This window comes from Patagioenas fasciata, chromosome 2 (assembly GCF_037038585.1).
Source record: "Patagioenas fasciata isolate bPatFas1 chromosome 2, bPatFas1.hap1, whole genome shotgun sequence".
In the NCBI taxonomy this organism is placed as follows: Eukaryota; Metazoa; Chordata; class Aves; order Columbiformes; family Columbidae; genus Patagioenas; species Patagioenas fasciata.
This window is the reverse complement of record NC_092521.1, coordinates 134,604,517-134,620,587: the sequence shown is the minus strand read 5'-3', so window position 1 is coordinate 134,620,587 and position 16,071 is coordinate 134,604,517. Positions and strand designations below refer to the sequence as shown.

Genomic DNA, 16,071 nt, shown 5'->3' with positions numbered 1-16,071 from the left:
TCTTAAATTGTAACAATGCTAGTATTTGGTTAGACTTGTATTATAAAACTTCTCATGGTTTTCAGAGTAATTTGACACTATCAACAAACACCATCCATAAAACGGTATTAAAACCAGAATTAAAGTGCATTTTTACTAACCAAGGTCATGATGTTCCTACCTTCTAATGGAGAAACTATCTTATGATCTGTATATCCATTTCAAGCATAATACTTCAACTGATCATTTCAACAGAGCTCCACAGTAGGAACAAAGCCAGAGCAGGCATGAGAGATTGCCACTTTTGATTAAGATTCTTTGAGTGGTCAGAAAGAAACATTTTGTGTTCTAACTGAATCTTTTAACATTTGAATATGTTGAAATTTAATACAGGCTGTTTCAAACTCGGGAAAAGCCTGATGAAATATGAAACATGAATCAGTTTAAGAATTCAGAAGACCCTAAACTTATTGCAGACATACCAGTGCATTCAGCTGTACTAATCACCTCAAGTACTCTTTGCTGAGCACTTACACTAAAACTGCTTTTTCTACAAATGAACTTGGTCTTTCAAACTGTTCAAGATTTTTTCAAAATTTCCTTCAAGTGCATAGTGTCAGTTCTTCTGCAGCTTTTTAGTACATTAGCTCCCCCTGCTGTTCATTTGGTGTAGCAAAGAAACTCACCAAATCGTTCCAGCTACAGAAGTTTCTCAGCGCTTATCATGATTGCTTTTTTAAAGGATGTGTTTGAGGCTCACAAGAAAAGACTGTTTCTCAGGTATCCCTGTGAAGGACACAATTATTGTTTAATACATAGGAATATCTGGGTCCAAAAGAGTGGTGCATTTTGTGAAAGGCAGTTAAAAAAATAAATCCTTTCCAAAGAATTAAAAAAAATAAATGAAAAAAGGACTTTCAAATAAAGTCATTACCTGGAAACTTTAGAAACCAGACCACTACAAAGTTAAGAGACATGTAAATTAAAGACTACATTTGAATAGTAAAGTGCAAGAAGCTGCCAGCAGTTCAACCAATACAAAAGAAATTTAAATTGTAACAGTAACAGGTAAAACGAAGAAGAGAAAGACCAGATGGGTAAGCTAACCGATGACAGTTTGTACATGAGAATCAGAATTATAATCATCGCTATGGCAAAAATATATAGAGTTGAAAATGTGGTACCTTTGCTTTAAAAATAGCACTGGGAAGAACTCCAGATCTAATATGAATAGCAGTTAAACGGACAGAATAGTTGGGAATAAAAATACAAGGTCCCAAAGAAACTAGGTGAGAGATGTAGATACCTGATTTCCACTCCTCTGTTCTCCAAGCAATGAATCAGCAGCAGGAGAAATGCTTTCAGGGAAATGCTGGTTACAGTCAGCGTAGGCACAATCCTGCAATGAAACCTGGGTGAGAGCACCAGGTTCTTGAGGCTGCATGTAGGCGATACCAGTGATACATTAAAAGTTCCCTGTTATGTATGTGGTATATTTTTCCTATTCATCTGGAAGCACTACGTATCAGGGAATATCCACACCATCCTGCTGCAGCTCCCAGTAAAAAAATCCTGAGACACATTGCAGGTAAAAGCCACATACAACTCTTACCTGCTTTAGTCAGTTTTATTAAAAATTCAGAATTAAAAAGATCAATAAAGACAATATCACATAGATGGAGAACCATCAGACATCTTAAAAGGAAATTGTCACCAGACAGTCACAACTGAATGGGGACATCAGCAGTGAATTTCTGCAGGGTATTGTAAAGATGAGAACACTACTTGATGTCAACAGCTTTTGAATGCTTATGATGAAACGACTGGTAGTGTGGTAAGACAGGGACAGCATAGTGCTGCAAACAAAAGTATGTTTTAACACCTGGAGAATGAGGAAGGGGAAGATGCATCTTGAAAGCAGGTGATTCTGATAGGAATGAGGCAGGGACTCACATTTCCTGAGCAAACACTGGCCTGCAGGAGGAAGCTGCAGCGAACAGGCTTAATGAGATGTTAAACCAGCAGACTAATGACCTCTGAACTCCACTGCCAGGTTTATTTTTATCCAAGACTGCTTCAAATTATATGTATAAACAACCTGGAAAGAACACACCTTCTCCCTTGCTCCAAGGTATGTGTTTTGAACACTATGCTATAGTTAGCTCCTCTTTGCTCATTCTCTCTCTGGCTCTCCTCTTGTGTGATGACAGCTCCAACAGAGGCAGAGTACATCTCCCCAGCACACATGCTCAGTTTGGTGGTTAATGCAGCTGTCCAGAAATTCAGGGATGTGACTCTGTATCCTGTCACCAAAGCAAACATGTCATCCACATCTCTCACCTCCTGTGAGACCTCTAACCAGACAATTATTCAAAAGGTGAACATTACTTTTATGTATTTCAGCTCAAAAGAACGATCCTGGAAAAAAAAACATGCAAGTACTTACAGGCAAGCTCTGAACTGTGAGCAGATGGTGAGAACTACCTGGAGTCCTGACTCAGCCATTGCAGCTCTGGAAAGGACTTCACGCCCTTCCCCAGGGTTAATGTTTCCTACTGCTACCTCTGGGCTGCTCCCCTCCCAGAACAACCTGGTTTTCAGGATGTCAATTTGGAACAGTTGAAGCCATCCTATATGCAGTGACACAGAGACTTCTGTTGTCTTTGGCCCTGGAAGTATTTTAGTGTGTATTTTAGATACAGGCAAATGACAAGGATTGCTACAGAGGTAAATGCATGCGCTTTAATGGCCTTGAGAGACTACAGTATCTAGAATAGCTCTTAACTACTTCCTATTTTATTTCTGTTCTCCCCAAAAGTGAAGCATAATGTATCACATTTGTTTTGGATCACAGATGCTGTATTTTATATCTAAAAAAGGAAAGTATTCTATAATCCCACAAAAGGCTAGATCAAAATGAGCATATTTCTAATTGAAGCCATTATCTACAATTGCACAGACAGCTACGAATCGAACTTACCCAAATTTAGCTGTTTATAGAGGAATTACACTTATATTGTTAGATTCCCAATAAGAGCTTCTGTAGCACTACATTGCACTGGAATTAATAAAGAAGTTACATAATTTTAAAAGTATCCTGTCTGTTTCATTTTGGTTTTGAAAAGTCATACTATGAAAAGCCATATTTCTGAATTTTCCTTTTTTGCAGTAATTTTTGCCATACATAATCGTTATGCATTTGCATAACTACATGTGAAAATATTGCAAGATCAGTTTGAAAGGCATGCCTGAACAAATCCGTAGACTTATAGCCAGGAACCATTTATATAGGATGGTGCAATGTTTGGCAATGGTGCCTTGATTCCCTAATTTGGAACTGAAAAGGAACTACTGAAATACCAAATGTCTGGATTGATATCACTATCAGAAAGAAAAACACTAGACTTGCTACTTCATGTAACAAGAGGCAAACCCCACGCCTCCTACCCTATACAACCAGAAATCAAAGAACTAAGGCTTGATTCCACAGCCAGCCTGGATGCCTCGCTGCCACCCTCCAAAAAACTCACCCAGGTATTTCCATTAATACTTATCTCAACAAGTGATAATCTAACCTTCTATTTCAATATTCTTGCTTCGCTGATCCACTAGTAGAAATACTTTTGTTCAGTAGTAAATGGCTACAGCAAATCTCACAAGCTGCTGCTGTCTAGGGATGCACAGAGAAAAATGGAATTTCAAAGGTCAGAAAGGTTGTTTCTCTAAAATGTAAACAAGGATGCATCCTCAGTCTAGAATTAGAGTTCAGTTTTCTCCATCTTCAGTGGTATGTATGAGCTGCACTTGTCTTTGTACTAAGGCCTCTGAAGTACAGACAGACAGAACAAGGCAAGCTAAATTGTGCCCTCTACTTACTTGGGACAAAGGGTCACTCTGCTTCCTCCTACAGAAGTTTTTCTGATGATGTTAACTTACTTTTGTAAATTGTTGCCTGTGCAGAATTAAATGCCACTTTACTGCAAAATCCTCTTCTTTACAGTCCATTTCTTCTCCAGCTCAACTAGGGAAGAATAGCAGCTTGGAGATCACAAAGCCTTTTTTTCACCTCATAAAGGTGCTGAGAGAACCGAGAGTGTCACGGCTGCCTCCATGTAATCCACTGTAATCACTTCAGCAGACTGCAGAACTGGGTTAGGTCGCATTCTTTATCTATAACAGCTCTATCAGGATTTTGACACAGTGAAAACAAAGTTCTGCATAGCCAAAAAGGCGCTATGATGAACATCACTTGTGAGAACTGGAACAGAAACATACTACAATTCGAAAGCATCTCTGAACAAGTTTCTAGTAGAGAAGCTGCTGTTGGTTAAGTCTGCCTTCCTGTTAGCAAGGAATGGTGCTTGCACATTTAGTTTGATCTAAAAAAAAATAAAATCACAACACATGGTTTCAACCACTGCGACAACTTGTTAGTAATCTTATTTCTTGTCATTCATTAACTCTGAGTGACAGCCCTTCACAACTCAGTGATTAAGTACGCTATTGTACTCAACTTAAGACTTGAGCTCAGCCAATCCTACAGCACAGCTACAGTTTTCAAGCTACATTGAGTTTACTCCCATCCCACTTAGGAAACACAACAAGAGCACTGTTAAAGAGCTTAGCTTTGCTAGTTCTAATCCAAAATACTTGCTAACTTTGCCACACTTCTAAGTACTTCTCGCACCAACTCCACTAGCATTTACTTCCTTTCACACTGAGCTTTTTGCTTGTCTTGTTTCTTAATGATGTAAAGCTGGACTCCTAATTTTTCTCTACATTCCCACTGTTTTTAACTTTATTTTAAAGACGTACAGCAAACAAGACATTTAATTCTTTTAATTTACAGTATTGATTGCTCTGAGTTATGCCTTACTGTTGGTACACAGTAAATACATTCATCTGAACAATTCATGTAGTATGAAAAAAATGCAGATAAAACATTAAAAACACTGCTTTACACTGTGCGTAACAGAACCTTCAGAAGTAATTACATTGACTACAGCCAGGCACAAAGGAAGACTGTTTCCTTTTAGCATTTGTTCCTGTACCCCTTAATCTGAAATTGCCCATAATAGTAGATTTTAGGTGAATGCTTCTGCTGAATTAAGAACATTTAATAACTCTCAGCTTAGTCCTTCTGTTCTATCCATTACACTTAGAATGGCTTTTTTTTTTTTTTTTTTTGTTTTAAAGATTTACTGAGCAAAGGGTTTCAATATTTCAGAACTGAAGATGTTTCTGAAGGGGAGTTATAGTCTACTGGTGCATGAAGCTCTCAGTCTGGATAAGTTAGGTAACATGTTTCCCTTAGAAAAGAAAAGTGGCCAGGCAGAACCACCATTTCACAAATGCTTATTAAGTCAGATGAAATGCATTCTTTTTGCAAGCTTTAGACAGATTACTATATACCACAACATTTAGCACTGATTAAACCTCAAAAAAATATCTTTTTTTTTTTTTTCAGTAAAATTTTTAAAGTCGTGTGACAGAAGATACACAGTGGAAGATGCCAAAAACCACTCTGCTTTTTAATCTGAAAGAGCTGGGGTGTCAAAGCTATTACGCTGTTGACAATTGCTCATTTGATCATTTATATATATAAATATATATATATGTCTTAAACAATGAAGAGGCAGGAAATGTTTATTTTTGTTTAATGTTATCAAGAATGACTGAACATTATAGTCACTTAAATCAACCCAATTACATAGTTTCCATTAAGTTAGTGGCTGCCAAACAAGTGTGTACTCCAGTGACCCACCGTGGGCAAAGTTATCTGGCAGGTGTAACAGATTTTAAGGTTAGATACAGTACATGTAAAAATAGAAAGTTTAAAAACCAATCTCATGACAGACACTTCCATTGCCATCTCATTTGTGAAATAAATAAGGCAGCAGATAACTTTTACTTTGCAGTGGCCTGTTTGAGGTATGCTATTAAGTCTGCTCTCTCAGCCTTCTTCTTAATACCCGCAAAAATCATCTTTGTTCCTGGGATATACTTCTTTGGATTTTCCAAATACTCCATCAGGGTATCCTCACCCCAAGTGATACCTAGCGAGAAGAAAAAAAATATAGTTTGTGACTTTAAAGTAACAAGCATACTTATATTCTTGTCCTTCACATTATTTTACTCTTCAGCAGGTTTCAGTACTTCTAGAACTATCACCAACAACTGATTATTTTATGTCTCTAGTAACTCAGAACAGCTTTAAATTTACCTTTATTCTTATTAGCATCCGTGTAAGAGAATCCCTCAGCCTGTCCCGTCTTGCGTCCAAATAAGCCATGCAGGTTGGGTCCAGTCTTGTGCTTGCCTCCCTTTTCAACTGTATGGCACTGGGAACATTTCTGGACAAAGATCTTCTTCCCTTTCTCAATATCTCCCATTTTCAGCACTAGACCAAGAACACACACAGAGGTCAGTATGGCAATTTCAAGGTCACCTAGTCCTGTTGATTTACAAAACTGCATATATGGCCTATCAGTAATTCTCCAGCATGCTTTCTATCCACAAGGTATAGCTCCAGGGTTTAAAGATTAAGATAAAATCATTAGGCTACATTAAAAGGTATCAAGGTGATAAACATGCTTGAAGAGTAGGGGGAACCTTCCCTCAGCCGAAGTAATTGCCCTGCGGTGTTTAAACAGTACAGAGATAATTTTCAAAGGGTAAATTGAACATGACTTCCGTATACAGCTTGTGTTACTATAATAGTAAAGTTTCCTATTCACGAGCAGCCCTGTGTCAAGAGACAGGCCTTTTTACATGTGTTTCGTTGTCAGCAGGAAAATCGCCCCTGCACACACCGCGGGCGGGCGGCACCGGGCTCCCCGCTCTCCTCCTGCCCCGGCCGGGACGCGTCCCGAGCACCCGCCGGCAGCAACGCGATTTGCGAGCGGTTTGGGGAGAGCACCTAAGGGCAGCCGCACCGCCCGGCTCCAGGCCCGCGGGGCCTGACCTTGGAGCGAGCAGCCGCTCTCGCCGCGGACGACCCTGCCGGCAAGAGGCGCCACCGCGGCACGGCCCCAGAGCGGCGGCTCAGCCCGACCGCCAGCGGTCACCGGCAGAGCCCGGGCAGGCTGGGTCCCCCCGCCCCGGCCCCTCCAGCCCCCCCAGCCGCAGCCGCCTGAGGTGGTACCACCAGGCCCCGCCGTGACCTTCCACCGCGCCCCGACCGTCTCCTTAGGCCGCAGCCTCGGGCTCCCCCGCCCCAGCCCACGGAGGTGCGAATCAGAACGGACACCAGCACCGCCTGCCTCACACGCCCGTCCCTCACCGCCTCCCGCTCGGGCTGCCTCACCGACCCCTCCAGGATAACGGCCCCGCCGGGCCACGGTCTCAGGCCCAGGCCGAGTCGGGCCCGGGGCCAGGCCGCGCACGCGGCTGCCCCACCAGTTGCTGCCCGCACCTGCCTGGCCGGCCGCTCCGCTGACACTGCGCCCTCAGCTGCGACCGCAACCCCGCTGACTCCCGCACCGACCGGCGTCTGAGCCCAAGGACACGCTGTACTCCGCCCTATGTAAGCCGGTGTTGACGCAACCAAACCACGCTGGTACTCGGCCCGCCTCTCCTGGTGCGACACCCAATCAAGTGCCGCCGTAGGGACGTCTGATTGGTTTTGGCGCCTGTCCGTCAAGGCAAACGTCACGGCGCTGCGGGCTAGCAGACTACGTTGCGGTTGGCGGGAGCCAGGTTGTTTCCCCCTCCCCGCGGAATGGCGTCAGACGTAACTCGGCTACGTACAGACCGACGGGACCCCCGCGCGGGAGCGGGCTCCGAGCGCATGCGCACAACGGAAGACGAAGCAAGGGTCGCGCGGGCTGGCGGGCGCCTGGCGGCGCGGTGGGCGGGGCCTGGGCCGCGAGGCCCCGCCCCTCCCCCGCGGGGGCTTCTGGCACCTTCCAGGGGCGAAGGAAGCAGCAGTGGGGCGGCTGCTCACCGTCGTGCGTGCCTTTGGGTTCTAAAAGCGATCAGAAAGAGCCGGGAGAACAGAGAGGTGGAGGCGTCCCACGTAGCGAACCCCTCGGGCTGGAAGAGGGCCGGCACGTGAAGCTGAGGGGGAGGGGCTGGGTGCTGCATCTCCTGTGGGATGCTGAAATCCTACGGGTGTGTCGAAGATGAGGGTGTTACCAAAGGGATCGCCACGGGAAAAGAAGGTGGTGGCCCAGATGTCTCCCCAGCAGGCTGGGCAGCATTGTGGTGCTTGATGAAGATGTGTTGATATCCATGCATTGTGGACTTAAGAGTTTAAATAATGAATTTCAGACATGACCGCCATCTCAGTCTCCTTGGCGAGGAGGAAGAAGAGCTCCTAGGAAAGCCACATGTAGTGATGTCCTGTAATCAAAAGGCAGTGATCACAAGAAGTAAACTGTTTGCCTCAACTATAGGCATTAAAACTAAGCATTTCCCTGTCTGACATTTTTATACCATGCTGGAGCTGGTGTAAGTGTGCTCCTTTAATGGCCCTGCAGAGCAGTGCTCATGTGAAGTGCCAACACAAAGCAAGAGGGAATAAGGACATGGTAAAAACACATCAGGGGTTCCTCTAATGGCAGAGTTTTGCAGACAATTCATAAAAATAATTGGCAAATTATCGCTATCTTGTTTGGAGACAGTCCATTGTTTTCCAGCGCTCATGGTGTCTAGAGGATGAGACAGTTTCTAACATTTCATTGCAAGGTATATACAAAATATTTTATTAACATACTCCTAAATGTAAACAATAAACACTGCAATCTTCTTGACAGTACATGTACGACGATAAAACTAACATGCTTATGATAGGCAGCTAAATTGATATACTTCATGGCGAGTGAGGTAATACATGTGCAATGGAACCACTTTAAACTGGCATCTTAACTTCTGTTGTTGACCAACTCAAATCTCAAATCATGTCAGGCACCCAGAATTATGAGGTTAACTGGAAAGATACTATTTTAAAAGCTAATGACATTATCTGTGCGTTTTTTTTTTTTAAATTTTATTTTTATTGCTTTTATTTTACCATGATTGTAAGGACTATGATTTTATTTAGTAAGACTTCTGTGCCTTACATGATTCCAGCAGTCAGATGTATGTAACTTAATATCACAAATCTCGTGATAAGATGCCTGGTCTCTCTTTAAAATAGGGAGGAGCTGAAAGTACCTTTTAAGCTGCTTTAAGAAATTACTATAGTGTAAATACTTACGCTTCTTTAAGCACTTGGTGTGGCATCCATTCAAAGGTTCTCCCTTCACAGAATGCAGATTCACACACCCATGATTCTTACTTTCTGTTGGATTTTGCCTTCTAGATTTGTATGCTCTATACTGAGCATTGCATGTGGAGCTTCACAGTTAACCCTTCTGATGCCCATGGAGGGTCACTGTAGCAATGTTAATTGTTCTTCAGGAAGATGTTTTTGAAAACTGCGCCTTAATTCAAGATAGATGAATTGTTTTTTGTTAAACTTTTGAAACAAGGAAATTATGCTCTCAGGGAAAGTACCAAACCTGTGAGGTTTTCAGCACTGAAGATTAGTATACTAAAAATTAGTGTGTGATATGAACTGTTGCCTTCTCTGCTTGACACCTGAGCATGCAGGTGTCTGCTGTGTGACTGCCAGTAGTCATGGTGTAACACCCTTGCACTAAGGTGTAAATGATACAGAGTATTTGTGGGTTGGCACACTATATTGTTAGTGGAAACAGAGATTCTGCCTCATGTAAGAATATATGAGTATGTGTTTCCACTGCTAAGAAGAGGTACCTAGAGTGGAGAGGACTTGACTTACTTGTTTAAGCCCATTTGGGTGTTACTAAGTGTGAATCTGGAGCAACACAGTGGTAAGAACTGGACTGTAAGTAAAGTTGAAGGTGCAAGAAGGCAGGTTGTTCAAGGTGCCCGGTGTTGTACTTCTTGAAATATTCTGTGGTAGGACAGGCTAATAGTGAAATATTACCCTTCTCTGCTAAACATAGCATCTGTTGCATATCTTTGTGTGAATCCCAAACGTGTTGTGCAGCTTCTTCGGGAGGACAGAATATGTTGTGGGACTTCCAGAGGCAATGGTGGAGACAAAGTGAGGGCTCTTCTGGCTTTGTGGGTTTGAATTGCTGGAGTAAACTAAAATGGCTCAGGGCACATTTTCAATGTATTGCTACTTTACTGCATGTATTAACATTCATTAGATTGCCAGCCTTGGTGTGGTTTGCCTAGAAGGTTCATATTTTAGTCTTTCAGTTATTCACTGTAGTTACACCTGAAATACTTTAGTCTTTTTATTACCTCAGACCATTATGCACTGGAGGAATAGTTATTTTGCAATCAGAATTATTGCTATGTAATTCTATCCTGAAGGCAGGAAAAATGAACCAAATGTGTGAAGTGCAATACTAAAGGAAGCACAGCAAAAGAACCAGCCAGTTCTCCTCAGGACGTACGATGCAGATTAAAGAAGCAAGCTTGCCCTGTGGGTTTAGACTGGAACTCAGGAGAATGTATTTTGTTTTTCTCAGTTCTGTGATAAACTTCTTGCTTGGCCTTTGACAAATACCTTGCAACCCATTTATTGTGTTGAAATCATCACGGACTAGGTCCTTGGGTACCTTGGCCTCTCCATCCTCTTACTGTGGGGAAGCAGCCCAGGCCTGAGCTGCTGCTGGTTACCAGCTGTGCCAGCAGTGGCGAGTCCGTGATTTGTGCTGCAGTCACGGTGGTGTCAGCTGGTTTTAAGAAAGAGCTTGAGTTATAACCTGAGTCATAAATCTTACCTCACCACAAACCAGTGCTGACTAATTTGCACTGTTATGATTTCTGAACTGCACTGAAGTTGTTCACAAGACCTGCCTTTTTTTTTTTTTCTCTCTCTCGCTCTCTCATTTCCCCCTTGAAATTATTCAAGAGAAAGGTGTATCTCTCCATAGCTTTTTCAAAACATGGTTTATCACCATGAAGGACTAATTCTGGGCTGGGCTTGAAAAATTCTTGGTGCTAGGATTCTGCAGAGCAAAATATTCTGGAGTGGCAAACATAAGCTTTGAGGGTTACTTTTCAACACTGTTATGATGTGAGTCCTCTAATGTAGAATATACTGAGGGCTTATGTTTGTTATGTCTTCTACAGGGCATTTGGGTGGAAGCAGTTGCTGCATGTCACTACATATTAGGCTCTTTCCAAAGACAAGGCTGAACTTGTGAATAGCATATACTTTTGTGTAACATTTTTAGCAAGCAAGTCTTGGCTTTATTTTAAGCGCTGCTAATAGTAGTTTCCTGTGGCTGTGTATTCATGCTTTGTGCAGTTGTCTCAGACATTTGTGATTTTTTTTTTTAATGGTGTTATATTGATTTGACTATCTGGATTGCATTCAATGCACATTTTGCATTAGTGAAAAGATAAAAGCTATTCTCAAATTAAAAACAACTGCTGCTATATTGTCACATCCCTGTGTTACAAAGATTAAGTATTTGGGAGTGGGACATAGAAATCTTTTCTGCACCACTGGGGTGCAGAGTGACAGTTGACGGATTTGATCTTAGCAGATGAAGGCAGAGTTTAGAGTTCTTTCTGTATCTGCTTCACAGTCCTTCCCAGGGTGCACCTCATCTCTTCAGGGCTCCCCAGACTTCTTCTGAACTCCCATCAACTCCCTGGGGCTCTACTGGGTTCCTCAGGACTCCACAGTCCTCCCCAGGGATCGCTCCGCTATCATCAAGTACCACAAATCCTCAGGAGATGCTAAAACAGAACTATCCACTGAACTAGATTCTAGAACCACCCCCTAGCTCAGAACCCAACCCCACTCCAGAACCATGTGCTGACCTAGAACCTGCACTAGAACCCCCCTAAATGATATTCCTTTTATTTATTTATTCTGTAATGCTTTAATAGTTACTTTACTACTAAGTGAATTAACTAGCACACATGATTTTTTTAAAATATGAACTAGGATTTTTCTGTACAGGTATGACTTCTGATTAGTGCTCCAGTATTCTGATATTTTAAATTTTATTATGTAAATTGGGGGTAATTACTCTCTGCAGAGTTTTAAGTAATAGGATAGATTACAGGCACTATTTACTCCCAAGGACTTTTCAGCTTACTCTTATTTAAGTTTTTATTCTAACTCTTTTACAGTAAATAAGTAGTTAAAATAATAAAAACCAAGGACCTTGGAATTTCCAGGAAAAAACACCGGCGCACCTTGATGTGACCGGAGATTGTTGAGTGCTGACTCTGCTGAAAACCTGTCCAATAAATTCTGTGCTACTGCTGAGGTGATGCAGTGGAAGTGACCGCAAGCTGTGGGGAGGACAGACTCATTCCAGCAGGTACGATCTGTAACGCTGAAACACCAGGCAGCACGTCTTTATTTCGAAGGAGGAACATGCACACCCACGGCACAAAGAATTGAACTCTACACTAGACGCAGGGCTGTCCTGAGCAGCTGCACAGAAACATTGTCTCTGTGTTTTGGAGTTCTGGTGGAAAAAGAGGGAGCTCTGCACGTTGCAGCGGACCCTCAGCTTCCTAACCTGCACACGAGAATAACCCCTCACCCATCACGTGACACCAGAAACTAGGGAGGCTCCGAAACACTAGCAAGAAAAAAAAAAAAGGAAAAAAATGACTAGGAAAGGAAGGAAAAACTAGGGGGGGAAGGGGAAAAAAGTTTTTTAAAATGGAAAAAAGATAATAACAAAAAGAAAGAAAGACAAAAAAAGCCCCTGAAAAGCTAGGAAGTCCCTCACAAGAATTTACAATGCCACACACAAACCAGTTACACTCACCTGCTTCACATTCCCCCGGTGTCCCTCCCTCACCTAGAGTCCAACTACAGCCTGCCACTCAAAAAATTAGACCAAACGGGTTCAAAGTTGCTCTTTGTCAACTTAAAACAGACACAGATGTCCAGCTGAGAACACGGACTCACTGCCTTGCTCTGCTGTGTTGAGACACTGGACTGCCCTGCTTGAGCATTTGTTGTAGCAGCTGCTTGTAGACTGACAGATGTCTGGTTATCTTTCAACTCACAAAGAGTATAATGAGGCCTTGGACCTCTGTGTAAGATGGCCAGCAGTGTGGGGTACAGTTTTTCTGTAATCAATTCATGGTTTGAAGCAAAGTAACTCAACAGGGGCATCTCGTTTGCATGAGTATAGAGGAGCAGTGAATACAAAACACAAGTGCATGGTCAGGCAATTTGCCATGAAGTGTGGAACAGCAGTTTGACTTCCAAATCCAAGAGTTGTCCTAGGACAGGACTGCCTCAACTTCTGTTTTATTATCAGGAAACTAATTCTGAATCATTATAAACCAGTTCACATAGTGAAAGTAGGCTAAAAAGATAGGTGATTCGAGACATCAAATGGAAAAAGAAAAAGTTTGGATTCAAGGTCAGAGTTAATTAACTTCCAAGGATGTTCCCAACTGAAAGATTCAGGACCTGGCAATTTGTCAGAAGTTCAACTTTTCTTAAAAATATGACTTTGTTGGTTTGGTAAAAGAGCTTTAACTTTTAGCTCTCAGGAACTGAAAGACAAATAAGAGAGTATCCTTTTATTAATTTCATTATGTTTTTAACTTTAAAGCTAGTCTTATGCCATTGTGGAATCTGCCACAGTTTACTGGAAAGCTTAAAATAATAAAAGTGTAATAAATGTCCTTGAGCATTTTCTGAGAGACTGATTCCATAGGACAAGAAAGCATGCTATGAGAACAGTAATTTCTACTGGCCTCAATTTCTGTTTTTAGATGACAAATAATTGGTGAAAGCTACCATATTTTCAATTAAAAAAAAATCTTCTGAATGAATCAAACTGGAAGAATTTCAGCCATATCCTGTTTGAACGGGATGACAATTGCCTACACTGATAATACCTTTTGTTTGTGTATCTGTGGGAGCTAAAGATTACTGTCGTTTCATTTATGTGATCAGTTGGGACATTATCTTCTGAATAATCTGAGCTATAGGGTAAGAAGTAATTCTGCAGTAGCTTAAATGAAGATATTGTCAAATTAGTCTCCAAAGCATCAACTTAGCCCTGAGAAAAGCTCCAAATTAAGACTCCTTTTGTAGGCAGATTATATGGTTGGGTCTCCCTACGTAGTGATGAAATGCTAATCTAATGTAATCTACTAAAGCCTACACAGTTCTTGTATTTAAGGCACAGGCCAGACAGGAGGAGCTTTCATGAAATAAGAGCACTAGCATGGGCCCACGATTCAGTTGAGTCTTAGAAAACAAACAAACAAACAAACACCCCCTCCCCCCCAACTTTGCTCACTTTAGGATTTTCAAAGGAGAACCCATTGATAGTGTAAGTAGAAATAAGGCCATAAATTGGCAAACTGAGCTCTGTTCTCCCATAGAAATAAAACTAATGTGCTATGGCAGGCTGAAAGTTTTAAATATATACCCAGTTCTCTGCAAAGCCACGAGGGCTCTGTGTGGCAGCAGGAGGAGCTGCTGAGGGTGAAGCCTGAGCAAATCACAAGACAAGGTCTTGATAATTCATAAACCTACAGGGCTACAGTCTTCTTCATAGAGAGCAAATCACCGCTGCAGGTGGCAGCACCCAGGGGGCGTTTCTGTCAGAGGAGAGGTGGGATTCCTCCCTACACAGATCTTGTGCGAGTTTTGCTGTGTCAGGTTTTCAAGACTTTTGTAACCAAGTAATTGCCTGGTTGTCCCTATTTTAGAATCAGGTTTTAATATCCACCTTCATTGTCTGCTTGTTTTTACATCTGTGTTTACAATGTGTGAAGTGTTATATCAGAGGAGATTAGTGGTTTAGCGCTGTTTCTGACAATGATCAGTGCTGTATGCTTTTGTGGACACTAAAAACTGCCCAGGATCAGCTTATTCTAAAGCATGAAGTCTCAGACCACTGAGAACACTCAATCTATATGACTTGTATTGCAGATATTTCTCTTGTGCTCCTAGGATATGTCTCTAAGCCATTTTTAAAAAATATGATATTCATCTCTTTGCCATCTTCATATGCCAAGCAGAAAACTGAACAAGTAAATTAGAGTCTATTTTATGAGTTTTTGGGTTTTTTTAATCTGATGAATGTGACCCAACAAAAAGTCCTGGAGCTTTTTCATTCAGGTGCTTACAGATACATGACACAAATGATTGATGAAACTTTTGTGCTGTAAATGTGTTATGTACTCATTGCTAAGTTGTAACTTACAATTGTGGTTTGTTTGTTTCTTTATTTGTTTGTTTGTGGGTTTTCTTTGTTTGTTTATGTGGGGTTTGTTTGCTTTGGTTGTTTTTTATGCCCAGAAAGAACAAGTTCAATTTTCACAAATCTTTCTTGGGGTGTAAACTGTTATAGTTTTTAATTATTGTTGCTATTTTCCAGACTTTTATGCTTTTTGTTACTTATGAAGTGTGCTGAACAAAACTAAATGCAAGATACACAAGGATTTGGAAATAACACAGCTGGAAGCATGGTTCTGTTTGAGCCGTATGTTCAGTGTATGATCCTGAACTCTGGTGATTCGGTTGAAGGGAGAGGGGAATGTATCTGTCCTCTCAATGGGTCAGCTTAGAAGACTGCAATGAAGAAGCTCTCAATGAAAAATACAGTAGCATTTTGCTCCCTCTTCCGGTCCTCTCTGGGAAACAACTGAATATTCCCTTATTTAATTAAGCAGTTAAAAAACCCCAATGAATGTCCATGTGCTGTTTCTGTTTGTCTAATCTCCACTTGGTTGCAGCTTCGTAAGAGATTCATTGAACCAATTTTAGCTATGTTCCTGAATTATGGGTAGGAGCAATATTAATCTGTCAGAATACAGAAAATGACAGTTTAAGCTTATTCTATGCAATCTTTTTGCAAAGACAGTTGCTAATCCATGAGATAGCTTTCCACTAAAGTTTCCTTTGCTGCTTTCTTTTCAAAAGGTTTAAAAAATGATGTAAGCTGTTTAAATATATTGCATTTGGGGACTTTTTTGTTTGGTTTTTGTTCACACTTTTCGGGAGTCCTGAACAACTAAGCACAACACAGCAGCAGAGCTGTCCCTATATCTTTCTTTTAACTATTTTTATAGCCACGAAGTTAATGCCCGCTATTAATCCATATC

General features: G+C 41.6%; 1 protein-coding gene across 1 annotated transcript; it reads right to left on the bottom strand.

The window, feature by feature from the left end:
- Window positions 1–5,620: 5,620 nt before the first annotated feature.
- Window positions 5,621–7,553, bottom strand: CYCS (cytochrome c, somatic). The gene is made up of 3 exons (XM_065832674.2): window positions 7,394–7,553; window positions 6,203–6,379; window positions 5,621–6,035 (listed from the first exon to the last, which is right to left on the bottom strand). The coding sequence occupies exons 2-3, from the start codon at window positions 6,369–6,371 to the stop codon at window positions 5,887–5,889; spliced, it is 318 nt and encodes a 105-aa protein (XP_065688746.1). The 5' UTR covers window positions 6,372–6,379; window positions 7,394–7,553; the 3' UTR covers window positions 5,621–5,886.
- Window positions 7,554–16,071: the final 8,518 nt, after the last annotated feature.